At 51.9% G+C, this 15,186-nt stretch overlaps 1 protein-coding gene across 1 annotated transcript; it reads left to right on the top strand.

The window, feature by feature from the left end:
* The first annotated feature begins 751 nt into the window (after nt 1-751).
* DNAAF2 (dynein axonemal assembly factor 2) lies at nt 752-14,266 on the top strand. Its single transcript, XM_063399750.1, has 4 exons — nt 752-2,771; nt 11,600-11,746; nt 13,472-13,714; nt 13,796-14,266. Exons 1-4 carry the CDS (start codon nt 894-896, stop codon nt 14,000-14,002), a joined length of 2,475 nt encoding a protein of 824 aa, XP_063255820.1. The 5' UTR covers nt 752-893; the 3' UTR covers nt 14,003-14,266.
* Nucleotides 14,267-15,186: the final 920 nt, after the last annotated feature.

Raw genomic sequence — 15,186 nt, forward strand, 5'->3', positions numbered from 1 at the left:
ATCTGTGAGGTTTTTTATGATGGCAGCACTCATATGAAGATGGTGTTGTGCAGACAAGAAGTGGAAAAAGCAAGGACATGATGCTTTAGAACTTTTGGAGGAAATCGTGACACAGGAAAGTGGAAAGAGCGAGACTGAGCCAAAACAAGAACAAGGGGACACAGTCTCAAGCTACATCAGGGAAGGTACAAGTTAGATATTAGGAAAAAAATTTTCACTGAAAGAATAATAAAGCACTGGAATTGTCTTCCCAGGGAGGTGGTGGAGTCACCATCTCTGGATGTGTTTAAAAAAAGACTGGACATGGCACTTAGTGCTAGTCTAGTTGAGGTGTTAAGGCATAGGTTGGACTTGATGATCTCAGAGGTCTCTTCCAACCTCATTATTCTGTGATTCTGTGAAAACCTGCTGCAGGTGCTTGTGAGCACGGACAGCAGGGTGAGGCACCCCAAAGTGTCACACCAGGTGTGCAAGAGAGGGGAGCCGGGCACAGGAGCTGTCCCTCAGGCCCGGGCAGGAAGGAGGAGGGACATTGGGATCGGGCTCTGAGGGGACCGCAGGGCTGCGATGGAAGCTGGCTCCTCGACTGCTGAGGATTTAACAGTGCTCTGTGAGGGGATGGCCGTGCAACTCCGAGCTGTGGGGTGGGGAGGGAACATAAACTTTGCAGGACGAGATGCCGGTGGTAAACCAGCCCCGCTGATATCACGGGTGATGGCTGGAAGCCACCGAGGGGAGGGATGGAGAGGCCGCGGCCCTGAGGGACAGCCCGCCATGTTGTTTGCCGTCTCCATAGTAACCGCCGCGCCGCCGCCATCTTGTTTACCGTCACCACAGCAACGCCCGCCATCTTGTTCGGCGACCCCAGCAGCGCTCCCGGCCGGGCCGGGGCCATGGCGGGCGCGGGGCGGCTGCACGACCTGGACCTCAGCGCCGAGGAGGTCGAGCGGCTCGGGCGCGCCTTCCGCGACGAGCACTTCCGCGCGCTGTTCGCAGAGTTCGCGGCCGAGCTGACCGACCCCGAGCAGCGCCGGCTGTACGAGGAGGAGGTGACGGCGCTGGAGCGGGAGCGCGGCGTGGAAGTGCGCTTCGTGCACCCGACACCGGGCTTCGTGCTGCGGACGAGCCAGGAGGGCTCCCGCCGCTGCTACATCAATGTTTGCAGCAACGCGCTGATGGGGGAGCCGCGGGCCCGCGCCGAGCGCGACGGGCAGCGCTGGGAGCTGCCCTTCAGCCTGGCCCCGGGCCGCGAGGAGCTGCGCCCCGGCGGCCGCCGCCGCCTCCTGTACGACGTGGTGTTCCACCCCGCCGCGCTGCGCCTGGCCGCCCGCAGCGCCCGCTTCCACCGCCTGCTCTGCGACACGGCGCTGGAGGCCGTGGAGAGCCGCTGCGGGGTGCGGCTGGACCGCAACAACGCCACCGTCCTGCGGGGAGTCTCCTACAAGGGCGTCCCACAGGCGCCCGTCATCCGCTCCCCGCTGCCCGGCGGCGCCCCGAAGCCGCCCGACGAAGGGGAGTCCCCGCTGCCGCCCTTCCCCTTCCCCTTCCCGCCCGCCGCCGCCCCGCCGCCCGCCGCCGGAGACTCCTCGCCCGCCGCGGCCCCGCCGCCCTCCGGCCCCACCACGCCGCGCTGGAGCATCCGCCACCGCTCCTACGTGGACCTGCAGGACTACCGGCACTGCCGCGACTCGGCGCCCAGCCCGGTGCCGCGGGAGCTGGTGGTGACGGTGGAGCTGCCGCTGCTGCGCTCTGCCGAGCAGGCGGAGCTGAAGATCCGCGGGCGGGAGCTGCGGCTGGACTCGCAGCGTCCCGCCTACCGCCTGCGGCTGCTCCTCCCCTACGACGTGGACGAGAGCGGCGGGCGGGCCGCCTTCAACCGGGCCCAGCGGCAGCTGCAGGTCACGCTGCCCGTGGTGCGGCCGGCCGGCCCGCGGGACCCGTCGGCCCCGGGCGGGGAGCGGCGGGAGGGGGCCGAGCCCGCCGTCGAGGGGCCGGCGGAGGCAGGGCCGGCAGAGGAGGGCGGCGGAGCGGCTCCTCCCCCGGAACTGGGCCCTGGCGGCGCGGCCCGCGGCACGTGTGGCGCTGGTGATCCTCTCGCCGAACCCCTCCTCGCTGAGGCCCTTAGTGATGCTCCCGCTGCTCCGTCTGCCGAGCCCCTCGCTGAAGCACCCGCTGAACTGCCCGTAGAACCACTCTGTGATCCACCCGCTGAGCCCCTCACTGGACCCGCGGGTGAACCCCCCGGTGATCCAACGTCTGAACCTGCCACTGATCCAACCTCTGGTCTAGCCACTAACCCCCCCTCTGAACCCTTCTCCGAACCCGCCGCCGATCCACCCGCTGAAGCACCCACCGAGCCCCCGGTGCCCTGCTCCGGTGCCGCTTCCCCCGTTGCCAGCCCCGAGCCGGCCATGCCCACCGGGGACACCCCTCCGCAGGCCTCCGAGGGCCGCCCCGGCGAGACGGCCGCGTGTCCTCCCTTCCGCGCCCGGCAGGACGAGGCGTCCGTCACCCTGCTCCTGCCGGTGCCCGGCATCCAGCCCCAGAGCCTCCACGGGGATGTGGGCACCCGCCACTACAGCCTCCGCTTCCGCACCGCCACCGCCGCCTTCGCGCTGTTCCTGCGCTTCCCTCCCGCAGCCGCGCTGGTGTCCCCCGAGAGCAGCGTCAGCGTCTCTGCCCACAACGCCGTGGTGGGGCTGGCCAAGGCCCCCGGCAGCACCGGGCTCTGGGACAGGTTCAGCTTCGGCCTGGAGCCCTCCGCTCTGCAGGTAAAGGTGGCACATTTGTGCTGTCACCTGCCCCAGGTGCCGCCGCTGGGTGTGGCCGCTGTTTGCTGAGTGGTGTCTCGGGGAGGTGTGAGAGGGAGCTCGAAGTTGCTGCTTCCTCCGAGAGCTGCTCCCGGATGTCAGTGCCGTGACCTGATTTGTGCGAGTCTTGTACGAGCAGCGCCAAGGTCACACCATGGAGCTGACACCTTCATCCCTGGAATTGGAATGACTTCTCTCTCCCATACCAGTTTTTTTCTAAGGGAAATTCTGGTGATGAGTGAAAATGGTGCCTATGTCCTCTATGGCCTTAGTGTTCACTCTTAAAGCCCTGTAAATTGCTCGTGCAGCCTGTTCCCACAAAGAAAGATACACCAGGCTTACACACGTGTGTGTACACCATTGTGAAGTGTAGGGGGAGTGTCCCTGTGTCTGTGTTTTGGGACAGAATTCCCATTTACAGCCACAGGAACACCCATTAGTTCAGCCAGAGCAGAACAGCAAGCAGCAGCTGTGAACTGTCCCAGTTTGCTGGGGTAAATCTCCCTCTGCTCTGCTGTTTGAATTTAATTCTAATTTAGTATTTTCTAATTTTATGGGTTGCTGGGCAGTGATGCTCCCGTGGTGGGAGAAGGTGGGGTGGCTGCATGCAGTGTCCCCAGTGGGATGCCCACCGTGTGACACTCTGTCCAGAACCACTCTCACAGGTTTTGTGCAGAACCACAGTCCTTCTGTGAGCTCAGACTTCCAGCCAGTTTCTCATGAGCAGGGATTAAAGCTGCACAGTTCCTGTGTAACCTTCCAGCCATGGGCTTTGGAGTTTAGCTGGAGTTGAGAGCAATAAAATCTCTGCAGTTCGGATCACGTGCCATGGGAGTGCAAGCCCAGGAAGCTGGCAGGCTTCGAGCACATCCACTGGGATAGACTTGGCTTGGAGCAGCTTAATTGCTCCATCTCTCCAACTAGAAATGACTTGTGCATGATTTTGAAAGATATTTATCCAATTAGTGTTTGTGCAGCTGCAACCACGTTGAATTTCCCATTTAGCAGCCGCACACCTTTTACAACAGCAGCTCCTGTGAGGGAGGAGCTGATCATTTCAGGGAAGTATCAAAGATGATGAATTTATGGAGAACCACCCACGCTGAGCTGTTTGCAGAGCATTTCCTTTGCTTTAACCAGAGCAGGAGCCTGCAAGTCTGTGCAAGTGGGGCCACAGAACACTCAGTGCTGCTGTTCACTGCTCTGATCTGGCACTGCCTGCTGCTGCCATGTCAAAAAAGCCACTGTGTGAACTCCTGCCTGTTTTCTGTGCAGGTACAGAGGCTGCTCAGGGCACTGGTGGAGTCCCCATCCCTGGAAATGCTCACAAAACCTGTGGATGTGGCACTTGAGAACTTGGTTTAGTGCTGAACATGGTTGGTGGCTGCACTAGTGGTGGGAAGTTTGGTGTCTGGGTTTGTTATTGCAGTTGGAGGAACATTTCGTGATCAAAAGTTTTTAAAAGGCCACCCAGTAATGAGATTTTTGACTTTGTGAGTTATAAAAACCCCTTGAGTGTCCTGATTTTATTATATATTGCAAAATGTTTTGGGTGGAGTAGGAGAAAGAGATTGGTCATTAGTCATCAGCTTCCCAGCCATTCATTCACAGCAGACTCCAAGAGATTCTCCTGGCCTCCAGTCCTTTTGGACACTGGGCCTGCAAATTGAAGCAGGAGAAATAAACTGAAGTAATTTATCCTGTTTGCTCTTTTTCAAATCTGTGCTATTTCCCCAAAGTGCCTGAGAGCTGCACTCGCTCAGAGTGAAGGGAGAAAAATGAATATTTAATTGAGCCACTATTACATGCTGCCTTCTGGCCATTAACCATTTGTTCCTGGTCGCTTTTCTTCTGCTTATGTTGATTTCTTCAATTTGTCTGATGCCACCTTGGGGGTTTTTCTGCCTTGAGTCTCATTCTATAAATCAGAGCTGTGGTTCTTGCACTGAGACCCACAACGAGTCTCATCAGTCACTGCAGAGTGCAGAGCAGCGCCCTGTTAATGCCTTCAGGGAGCTTTTGGGGCTGAGGCCAGCAGGAATGTTATCCTGGAGCAGGAATTTTATCCTGGAGCAGGAATTTCATCCTGCACCTCCCAGTCTGCTTCTTGGTCAGCAGCGTTGCCAGAGGATGGTGCCTGGCAAAAGTGAATCATGGAGTGGTTTGGGTTGGAAGGGATCTTAAAGCTCCCTCAATTCCACCCCTTCCCCTACCCCAGGTTGCTCCAAGCCCTGTCCAACCTGGCCAGTGTTTTTACCAGCTCTGTAATTCCTGCTCTGCTCTATTCTGGGCAGTTGTTTCCTGCTGGAGGCCAAGGGTTGCTGTGTTGTTTCACAGAACAGATTCTCACTGGGTGATTCAGAGTGTGCCCCTCGTTGGGGCCTCGGTGGCTGCTCAGTGCCCTGTGAGGTTCAGCGCCTGCCCAGATCATTCCCATTCACTGCCAGTTCCTTCTTGGAAGCTGGGCTGATCCACAGACTGGCAGAAGAACGAGCTGAGCTCGTCCTTAGAACACCATGCTTGAAACAGAACTTCAAGAGCTGCTTTTCCTTTTGTAGTGAGCTGTGGCTGAATCCCTGTGCTGGAGGATGATCTATTTAGAGCTCAGTTTCCATAGATGCCGAGCAGTTGGAATTCCCACCCCAGCAAGTGCCTCTTTTCAGGGAATCTTTACAGTGCCCTGCTCCTCCCTGGACTTTGACTGTGGGGAGTTTCACTCCTTGGCCAAATCAGAATGTTCACACTGCAATTTGACTTGATCTTGGAGGTCTTTTCTATCCTGTTGATTCTAGGACTCGTTATGGTGACCAGAAATCCTATAAAAATAAAAATTCCATAACTTTGGCTGTTGTGGGCTTAGGGTCCCATATTCCAGGGATTTAAGAGCCACTTTTTGTCACTGCTCTGGTGCTCAGTCACTGCGCAGAGACCACAGTGCAGATCCTTCTTGCAGGGCTTGCTCCAGGTCCTGCTTTTCCAGGGAATAATCTCATGACCTGAGGAAGCTGCCTGATCTCCCCACTGCCAAAATCTCTGCTCTTTGCCTCCAAAAACCAGCCATGGGCTGTGCTCTCTCCATTACTCTTCATTGCAGTTCACCTTTTATAACCTTCTACACCTTTTGCTTAAATCCTGGGAATTCAGGCCTGGGAAACTCCTGCATCAGAGAATTCCCCTTCATTTCCATACAACACAGCCTGGGGAGTAAATGAGGAAGGAAGAACAGTTGGAGATTGAATAACCATTAATAAAATCTGTAAGCCTGCCAGGCAGGGTTTCTGAGAACATGTCCCAGTGTGTGCTGGTTTATGGTAGTGCTGGAGCTGGGCAATTATGGAAATTGTGCCTTTGGAAAGCACTTGGAATGTCTTGGAATGTCTGGCCTCCTGGGGTTAAATGCTCAATTCATATCAGAAATAAAAAGCAGTTTTCTGGAGGTGCACTGAGCTGCTGAGACTTGGGGGCTCAGTTCTCGGAGCATGTGGAGCACACTTGGCAGGTAATTAATTCTGCTGGCAGTTTTGGGGTCGTGTCTGCTCATTTTCATGGGATTAGAAAAAGGCTGGTTCAAGCAGGAATTCCCTTTTAGGCTGATCCACACCCTTCCTGCCCTTCTCAGGGGCCTGGAATGGGTTTGTTCAGAGGATGTGTGCTCAGCCTTCTGCTCAGTTCCCCCCGGGTGCCCCTCGCTGGGCAGGGAATTGCAGCCAGCCCATCCCTTTCCTAAAAACCCCTCAGATCTTATGGAGAATATTAGGATTTAACTCACGTAAACCCCCACGGGGCTCCAGAGAACAGCAGGGAACAGAGCAAAACAGAGGAAATATTTCCTCTGCTTTCCTATGCATTGCTTTTTTTTAGCATTTACAGGCTGAAAAAGATTATGCTGAACATTCCTGAGGAGTTCATGGTTGGAGCTGAGTGAGTTACACTCTGTGTGAGGGATCCAAATGGGAATTGCTCAGAGATAGGGAAGTTTTGTTTAACTTTTCTGGGAGTGTTGAGGCCTCCACGCAGGATGTTCTACATGGATGTGATTTTTCTGCTTGGCACAGCCACCAGGGCCTTGTGAAGGAGAGCTCCTGGTGCTTTTTCCTTCAGAAAGCAGCTGGTAAAAAAAGATGTGGAGCTGTTGGAGCAAGTCCAGAGAGGCCACGGAGCTGCTCCAAGGGCTGGAGCCCCTCTGCTCTGGAGCCAGGCTGGGAGAGCTGGGAATGTTCCCCTGGAGAGGAGAAGGCTCCAGGGAGAGCTCAGAGCCCCTGGCAGGGCCTGAAGGGGCTCCAGGAGAGCTGGAGAGGGACTGGGGACAAGGGCCGGAGGGACAGGACACAGGGAATGGCTCCCACTGCCAGAGGGCAGGGATGGGTGGGAGGTTGGGAATTGGGAATTCCTGGCTGAGAGTGGAGTTGAGCAGAGGTCACAGTGTCACACTCATTTATCATTGACTACTTTGGGTTAAAGGGACCTTAAATCCCATCCAGTGCCACCCCTGCCATGGCAGGGACACCTCCCACTGTCCCAGGCTGCTCCAAGCCCTGTCCAGCCTGGCCTTGGGCACTGCCAGGGATCTAGGGGCAGCCACAGCTTCTCTGGGAATTCTATTCCAAGGCCTCACTCCCTTCATATCCAAGAATTCCCAAATCCCAATTTCCCATCTGAATTTCCCTACATCACTTGTGGGGAGCTGTAGGTGGCAGAGTTTTGTTGCTCCTGGCTCTGGGACCTTGTGGAAAAGGCCAAGGGCTGGAAGTGCCCCTGTGGGCCGTTCTTGTGCTCACTGAGCTCGGAATTTGGGCTCTTGTGGATAAATGTTTTCCTTGGTTGGAGAGTCAACCAAGCGTGACACCCTGAGAGCCGTGTTGGGAAGTGTAAGACATGGATGTTGGAAACCTTTGCCACCTTTCATGGACAAATCCATCCTGGAGAGCTGTTTTGCCCTCATTTCAAAGCTATTTGGAGTGGTTACACAGTTTCTTTGAAAGGCGGGGTTATATTTTCAATTTCCAAGCTACTATAAAGTGCTGTAATCGTCAGGGGTTACTTCTAAGGAGATGCTGCTGGAAACTGGGGCTGTTGAACGTAATCCTACAACAGTTTATTTTTGGTTCAGTTAATTCTGTGCTCAGCATTTCAAGACTCTTGGCAAGTTTTTTGGGAGGTCAGAGAAGGACAAAGAAGGAGAACACAACAAACTTATTATTTCACATTTTTCAAAGTAATCTCTTTCCCAAGCTACATTAAGGACCATAATTAGTTTGCTTCTGCTATAAAACAAACTAATTTCTGAATAGTCTTTAATTGGTAGCTGCATTTTGGGAATAACGTGACTGCACAAAACAGTTCTGTCAGGAGACATTATTAACCTGCTGATGAAGCTCATCAAAGCTCCTTTGGAGCTGTTTCATCCTTGCAGTCATGAGCACCTCGGAAAAGTTTTCAAATTCACTACACTACCAAAACTTTGAGCTTCAAATCCTCAGGTCTCAGAGCTGCTTTGTGTGGGACCCCACAAATGCAGAGGTCAGGAAATCCAGGTCCTTTTCCATATTGGCATGAACTGTTGGGTTTTGATGAGAGAGGTTGTGGCTGCCCCATCGCTGGAATTGTCCAAGGCCAGTTTGGATGGGCTGTGGAGCAGCCTGGGATAGTGGAAGGTGCCCCTGCCCACAGCAGGGATGGGATTTAAATCCCCTCCCAACCCAAACCATTCCATGATTCTCTGATCCTCTCATTGCAGGAGCCACAAAAATAATTTAAGCCTGAAATCTGTCCTGCTTTCCAAACTTGCAGCCTGTGTGGGAGGTGACTCTGGATGGAAACTGTCTTCATTTTGGATAAATTAAGGCAGATTAAACCCATTTGAGTGCCGAGGGCAGCCGTGAGGGGACCGGCTCTGCGCTGTCGCTGCTGTGAGACACAAGGACGGGTTTGAATGATGAAGTGTTCTAGAAACCAAAGTCATCCCTGCTAACGTTTATGTTAATTTGGTCTCAGTTTAGTCACAGGGAAAAATGAATGTGTACCAAACAGCAGATGACAGTGTGTGCAGGGAAAAACAAATTAAATTCGAAGTTGCTAAGAGAGCATCATAAATACCAGAAAATAAACGGCTTAAATCGAAGAATTATTTTACGGGGTCATTGAAATCAGCTGCAGATGGTTGTCCTCTGTTTGCTCTGGCTTGGAAGGCAGAGCAGGCTTTGGAATAAATTCCTGAATCATTTTTTCCCGAGGTCTGTGCTCTGATAACATCTGCAGTAATATAAATGCCTCGGTGTGTGCTGCCCATGAATGCAAAGTCGGAGTTACAGTGGCTGGTGGAACAGGCTAATGAAAATCACCTTATTGACAACAAACACTTCCCAGGTCCATGACTGATGGCAGGCCACGGGGTAGGAGTGGGACAAAATGGTAAATACTTACAGGAATTTGGTGCTGGGATGGGATGGAACTTGGTAAAATTGGTTTGCAGTGATGACTCAGAATGAACAGAGCAACATCACCTTTGGTTACTTTTTTATCCTCATTTAAAGTAAGATTAATCATAGAATTATAGAATATCCTGAGCTGGAAGGGACCCCCAAGGATCAGAGTCCAGCTCCAGTCCCTGCCCAGACCCCCAACAATCCCACCCTGGGCATCCCTGGCAGCGCTGTCCTGGAGCTGTGGCAGCCTCGGGAATGTCACCATTCCCTGGGGAGCCTGGGCAGTGCCAGCACCCTCTGGGGGAAGAACCCTTCCCTGGTAATAGACCTCTCATTCAGTTTTTCTCTTTTAACAACATTTTCTGTGAAGGAAACAAATTCTTTTGTTTTTAATCAGAAGAAATTCTCCAGAAAGATTCGGTGTGTTTGTTGCCAAATTGCAAAATCCTGATTGTGCTGAGGAGGAGAGAGTGTCCCTCACACAGCCACGGGTGCCAGATGAAGATTCAGAGGGAAAGGAGATTATTTTCCTCATTTTATGGAGGAAAAGTAGGATGGGACTTGGAGCAACCTGGTCTAGTGGAAAGTAATTAAGGTCCTGAAATGCATCCCATGGCAGGGAGTTGGAATGAGATGAGCTGTAGGGTCCCTTCCAACCCAAAGCACTCCGTGATTCCCTCACTTATTTTTCAGCTGGGTGAGGAAGGCTGTGCTCTGATCTCCTTGGAAGCGCAGGCAGGGCACCAAAACCCCAAATCCCCTCCAGGGGAGGCTGAGCTGTCTGTCTGTGCTCTGTGAGCCAAGAAATCCGGGGCAGAGCTGGGAATTCTCCTCCTGAGCCGCCCAAGGATCGAGCTCAGGAGCTTGTGGGAGTTTCGGTGCTGCACAGATTTTGTGTCTGCAGCCCCTGCCTTGTTCCTGTGCTCTGACACCTTCCCCTAAACTCTGCAGAGCATTTCCACAGCCTGAAGCCCTGGCAGATCCCTCTCTGGCAGGCAGGAGAGGAGGCAACACGAGGGAATGAGACTTTCAGGCTTTGCATGCAGAAATGCAAGAAGGAGGGATGTTCTGAGAGGGTTTGCAGTCCGGGCAGCTCTGCTGCACTTTAATCTCTCCCCAAACCATCCCAGCATCCAGTGCTGGCTCTTTGCCTGGATTGTAATCTTTGTGGATAGAAAATGAATCCAATCCTCTGCCTTCAAAAACCAACAATACGTATGCTATGACTTTCCATATTGTGATTTCTAGTTTAACTAGTGGAAAAAATAGGACTCTGGCTTATTTTTCCAATCCTGGTTTGGGGTTTTTTTTCCAGATGACGGTTAAATTTTGTACCTCAGACACAATGTGACATCTGGCTGTGCATAAGGCTCCATCCACAGGGGGCCAAAATGTGCAGAATTGCCTTTTTGCTTCTCGGTCTGCAAGATGTCAGTGATAATTGAATTTAACTTTCATTGGATTGACAAGAAGGTTGAACTGGACCGAGAAATTGAAAAGTGTGACTTAATCTGGAAAGTTTGCAACTTATCCTTGTTATTTCCAATTAAATAAGGAAGGTAATTCCCAGAAACTAAACTACTCTTCTAGGTCAGACCATTGTTATTTTGTCTGTCCTCACCCTCAGCCTACACAGATGATGTAGGAATAACACAAGGACAGGGAAAGCTCTGCAGTTCCCATGAAACAGCCCCTCCAGGATATATTTTAGGGCCTTTAATTACCTGTAACTGATTTAAATCTCTAAACCTGTGGCAACACGTTTGAGGTTGCTTATGAACAGCCTGGAAACACACCCCAGGCTGTGTCTCTGCCTGTGGATACCTCTCCTGTTTTGGTTTTATTTTTTTTTCCACCTGGCTTGGAGATCAGAGCAGCTCAGTGGCTGGGTGTGAAATGGATCCAGCCCTGAGGGTTCCAGATCTGATCATGGAGGGAAGATCCTGCAGTGCCTCTGGAAGTGTTTGTGTTTTCCTAAAGACAGACAGGAGACAAACCCACAACAGTCCAACACCTTCCTGCTGTTCAGACAGGTGAGGATGGTGGAAGGAGGTTGGTACAAATAATTTTTCAGAGAGAGTCTAAATCTATGTAATAGTCACGCATCCAAAGAGAGAAAAAATGTTTCTTTTATATTTGATACCATGCAGATTTGTACTTTCAAGCAAAATTAGCTAAGCACTGGTCTTTATTAATTTCACCTCACTCTTTGAATGTCTGGCTTAGAATTTCTCTGTCAAGATATGAGCTGTGAAACTTGGGAATCGCTGTCCTGGCTTTCTTTGCAGTGAGTTTTTAACCCCAGTGCCTCTGAAGTTTAGCACAAAAAGAACATAACCTGCTGTTTTCTCTTTTTTTCCTTAGGAAAGATTGTTTGTCAGTGAGGAGAACGTTGATGGATTTCTAGGCACTGCTTTGTGCCCTTCCCCTTGCTCCCAATCAGCACTGGAAAGGCAGCCATTAATTGAAGTGCTGGATGTTTCTGAGGACAGAATTCAAATCAGGCTGGAGGTAAGGATCCAGGAGCAGCACAGGCTGATTTATGTTCTTCAGCAAGATCCTATCAAACCCCACTGAAACAGCTTTGTTCCTGTTTTGTCCTGAGGAAGCAGGGGAAACCCAGCACTGGGGTTATTTGCAAGTGTAAATGTCAGTTTTCAGAAGCAAAGCTTGTGTTTGTGCCATGTAATGTGACCAGAGGAGTGAAACCTCCTGTTTCACTTGGAAGATGCAGAACTGTGATCCAATCATGTAAAAAAGTGTTTTTTCCTTGTAGGAATTGCTCACTCACTCAGCCTTGTACAGGTAGAGAAATCCTAGAGGGTTTTGTCTGGGAAGAATCCTGCCTCATCTTTATTCAATCCATGTATTGGAATACTTGGTGGGTTCCTGTTGTGTAGATAATTAAACATGAGGCTATTAATCTTAAACACCGGTCTCAAATTCAATCCTTGTAGTTTCAGGCCTCATTCAAGCTCCTCTTCCTCTGTCTAGAACAAGACAGGCTGTTTCTGGGATCTGCCAGATCCCAGAAACGGGATTAAACTGTCCTCCCTTGGCAAAATAGATGGACAGATGAAGAAATCAAAATATTCATTTTGTAAGGAGGAAAATGTGTGATAAACCCCCCACGTTCACTGGGATTTCTGGGTAGGCACTGCATCCAAAATTCAGATGAAACTTTTCTTAAAGCAACATAAAAAGCAGGAACAGGCAGGTCACTGCTGTGGCCATGAACTGGGCCTGCCCCTGGGGTTAATGTGTAGCTCTTTATTGGGAGGCAAGTTCAGATGAAACACATGACCTCTGGAACTGGAGGCCTGAGGAGCTTCCCAAAGATTGTGGATCCAGCTTGACTTTCACAGCTACTGTGGATTGGACATAAAAAATGAAATTCAAAGTGTTGGAGAGCAGATGAGTCCATTTTGGGACTTAAGAGCAGCAGAGATACCTTAAACCATCACATTCCTGCTCCTGTGTGGGGCCAGAATTGGAGCTGATGATTCTGGAGGGTCCCTTCCATCTCAGGGTATTCCACGATTGTGTTCTTGTGGGAGAATTGTCCAGGTTGGAAAGGAGGGACTGGTGTTTCTCCTGTTTCCTGCTGGGGTGAGCAGTGGTTTGGGGCTGTGAGAAAGAGACTCTGTCTCTGAATCCCTGAACCCAGCTCTCTTGGATAGATCCCTACCTGATCCTGACTCCACTGCCAGGGATCCAGGAATTCCCAGCAGTTTTTTGGCCAAAACACCCAGTGATGGTGAAACTGGGGAAGTGCTGTTTGGACAGCACCTCTCCTGCTTCCTCCTCTCCCGAGGCAAAGGGCAATTCCCAGATTAGCTCCACAAACTGGTAATTTCTCTAATTGCAAGGTTCCAACCTTGCACCCAGAGCTGAGATCCCCTGGCTGATTTGGGGATCAGGCTGGGTGTGGTGAGTGGCCGTGGCTGCTCTGCCTTGGCTGCTGCCCACCACCATTTCCTAGGGCAGGGGAAACCCTGGGGAGGAGAACAAGAGCAGGAAAACCTCAGCACCCACTCACTTGGCTTCTGGAAGGAGAATCATGGAATCACAACCTGATTTGGAACCTTAAGGATCGTCTGCTTCCAGCCCTGTGCCATGGGCAGGGCCACTTTCCACTGTCCCAGTGGAGCTGAGCTGTTGGAGGAACAAATCTCCCCTGTCTTTGTGTGCACAGTTTGTTCCAGCTGTAAAATAATTCATTTATTTCCTTGACAGCCACAGGAACGTGATGGGGAAGGAACACTTGGCAGCTCAGGGAGAGCCCTTGCTGGAAAGCCGGACAGCAACTACCCCGAAACAAAGGCAGAAACAAAGTGTCCCGCAGCCGGGACAATGGGAAAGGCAGGCGCTGGTTCCCACCATTGTTTGCAGCGTGAACCTCCTGCCACCAGTTCAGCGATTCCTGGCGGATCTGCGAGAGAGGAGCCCGATTTAGAAAGTGCTGCTGCAGCAGGAGCCGCAGCCCCGGCCGCGGGCTCCGGAGAACGAGCAGCGCCCGGGGGTGGGGATGGGGCTGGGGCTGGGGCTGGGGATGGGGAGGCAGCCCCGGGGCCGGGCAGCGGGAAAGGGGATGGGGATGGAGATGGAGATGGGGATGGGGAGGCAGCCCCAGGGCCGGGCAGCGGGAAAGGCTCCCCGGTGCTGCGGGAGCTGAACCCCGCGGACGGGAGCGAGCGGATCCTCCGCGATCACCGAACGCGCTGCCCCGTGGCCTTCCAGAACCCTCTGCTCTACGAGCTGGATTAGGGACATTGTTTTAGGGTTTCCTTCTGTTGTTTGATGCTTGCTCTGACTTCGTGTGCTGGTGGATCACTTCAGGGCTCCGAGGAGGCCATGGGTTCCCACTGAAACCGGTGCAACATTGAAGCCTTCCATTGGTAACAGTTTAACAATTGTCTAATCACATCTGTGGCAATAATTTTACTTACAAGAAAAGTTGCGGTTGGAGGTGACTCTGAGCTCCTGGAAAAAATGTATCTTCATTGTTTACATAAATTTTTTATTCTTTTCCCTCGTTTCAGGGATTATTTGTATATATCCTCGGTCTAATGGCTCCCTCGGGAATTGAGCAGTAGTCATCATTTTCCAAACCTTTCATTTTGTGATAACTGCAGGATTAGACTCGCTGTGATTCTTAGCAATCAAATGAAATTTCTAATTACCCGGAGAAGTTCTAATTAGTCTCCTAGAAATAATCAACACTTATACCCTGTATTCCATCCTGGTGCTGTGCTTCAGCTCTGCAGCACCCAGATATCCCTCAGCTGAACAAATTCCATTGCACAAGAGCATCCTCTGGGTGCACGTCTGCTCTGAAGTATTTACAATTGGTGAAATGGATTCTCTTTATCCAGATTAGATTTATTTCTCTCACTTTTCCTCAAGTTTCAGCGTTTGTCAGCTCCCTAAAGCACAATAACCGAGAGAACACATCTAATAATAAACTTCCTGTTCCCCCTTCTCACTGCTGCTGAACCAACTTCTGTTTTCGTTTGAGAGATGCTTTAGAGAAGAGTTAATTTTGCCTGTTTTCAGGGCTGCTCTGGCATTGCTGTCACATTTCTCTGTGTAACACCACTTTGGGTGTTGGTTTCAAAGTTCAGCAGGAGCCACAGCTGCCCAGAACACCTGCCCTGCCCTCCCTGCTGGCACAGCCTGCTGCAGCTTTGCTGGGCTCAGCTTTACCCTGTCAGGTTTTTGGGAGAGGTCTCTGAGGGTGAAGCACCAGCACAGCTTCAGCACCAGCCCCGAGCCAGTGGACCAGAACACGGAGCAATTACCTTGCAAAACTGTGGTTAAATAACCCCTGGAAAAAGAAAAAAAGCAGCATTTTCTTTCTCTGATTATTTCTGTGTTCTACAAAAGCTGCTGAGGTGCTTCTGCCACAGCTGAGTTCAAACAGGAGTGGCACTAAAGCTGCTGTGGCATCC

The sequence above is a fragment of the Prinia subflava genome, chromosome 5 (genome assembly GCF_021018805.1).
Source record: "Prinia subflava isolate CZ2003 ecotype Zambia chromosome 5, Cam_Psub_1.2, whole genome shotgun sequence".
Lineage (NCBI taxonomy): Eukaryota > Metazoa > Chordata > Aves > Passeriformes > Cisticolidae > Prinia > Prinia subflava.

Excerpts from the sequence above, each read along its gene's own strand:
- DNAAF2 (XM_063399750.1), top strand. The coding sequence starts at position 894 with ATGGCGGGCGCGGGGCGGCTGCACGACCTGGACCTCAGCGCCGAGGAG. Across the intron at positions 2,772-11,599 it reads TGGAGCCCTCCGCTCTGCAG|GAAAGATTGTTTGTCAGTGA; the intron begins GTAAAGGTGGCA and ends TTTTTTCCTTAG. Across the intron at positions 13,715-13,795 it reads GTGCTGCTGCAGCAGGAGCC|GCAGCCCCGGGGCCGGGCAG; the intron begins GCAGCCCCGGCC and ends GGGGATGGGGAG.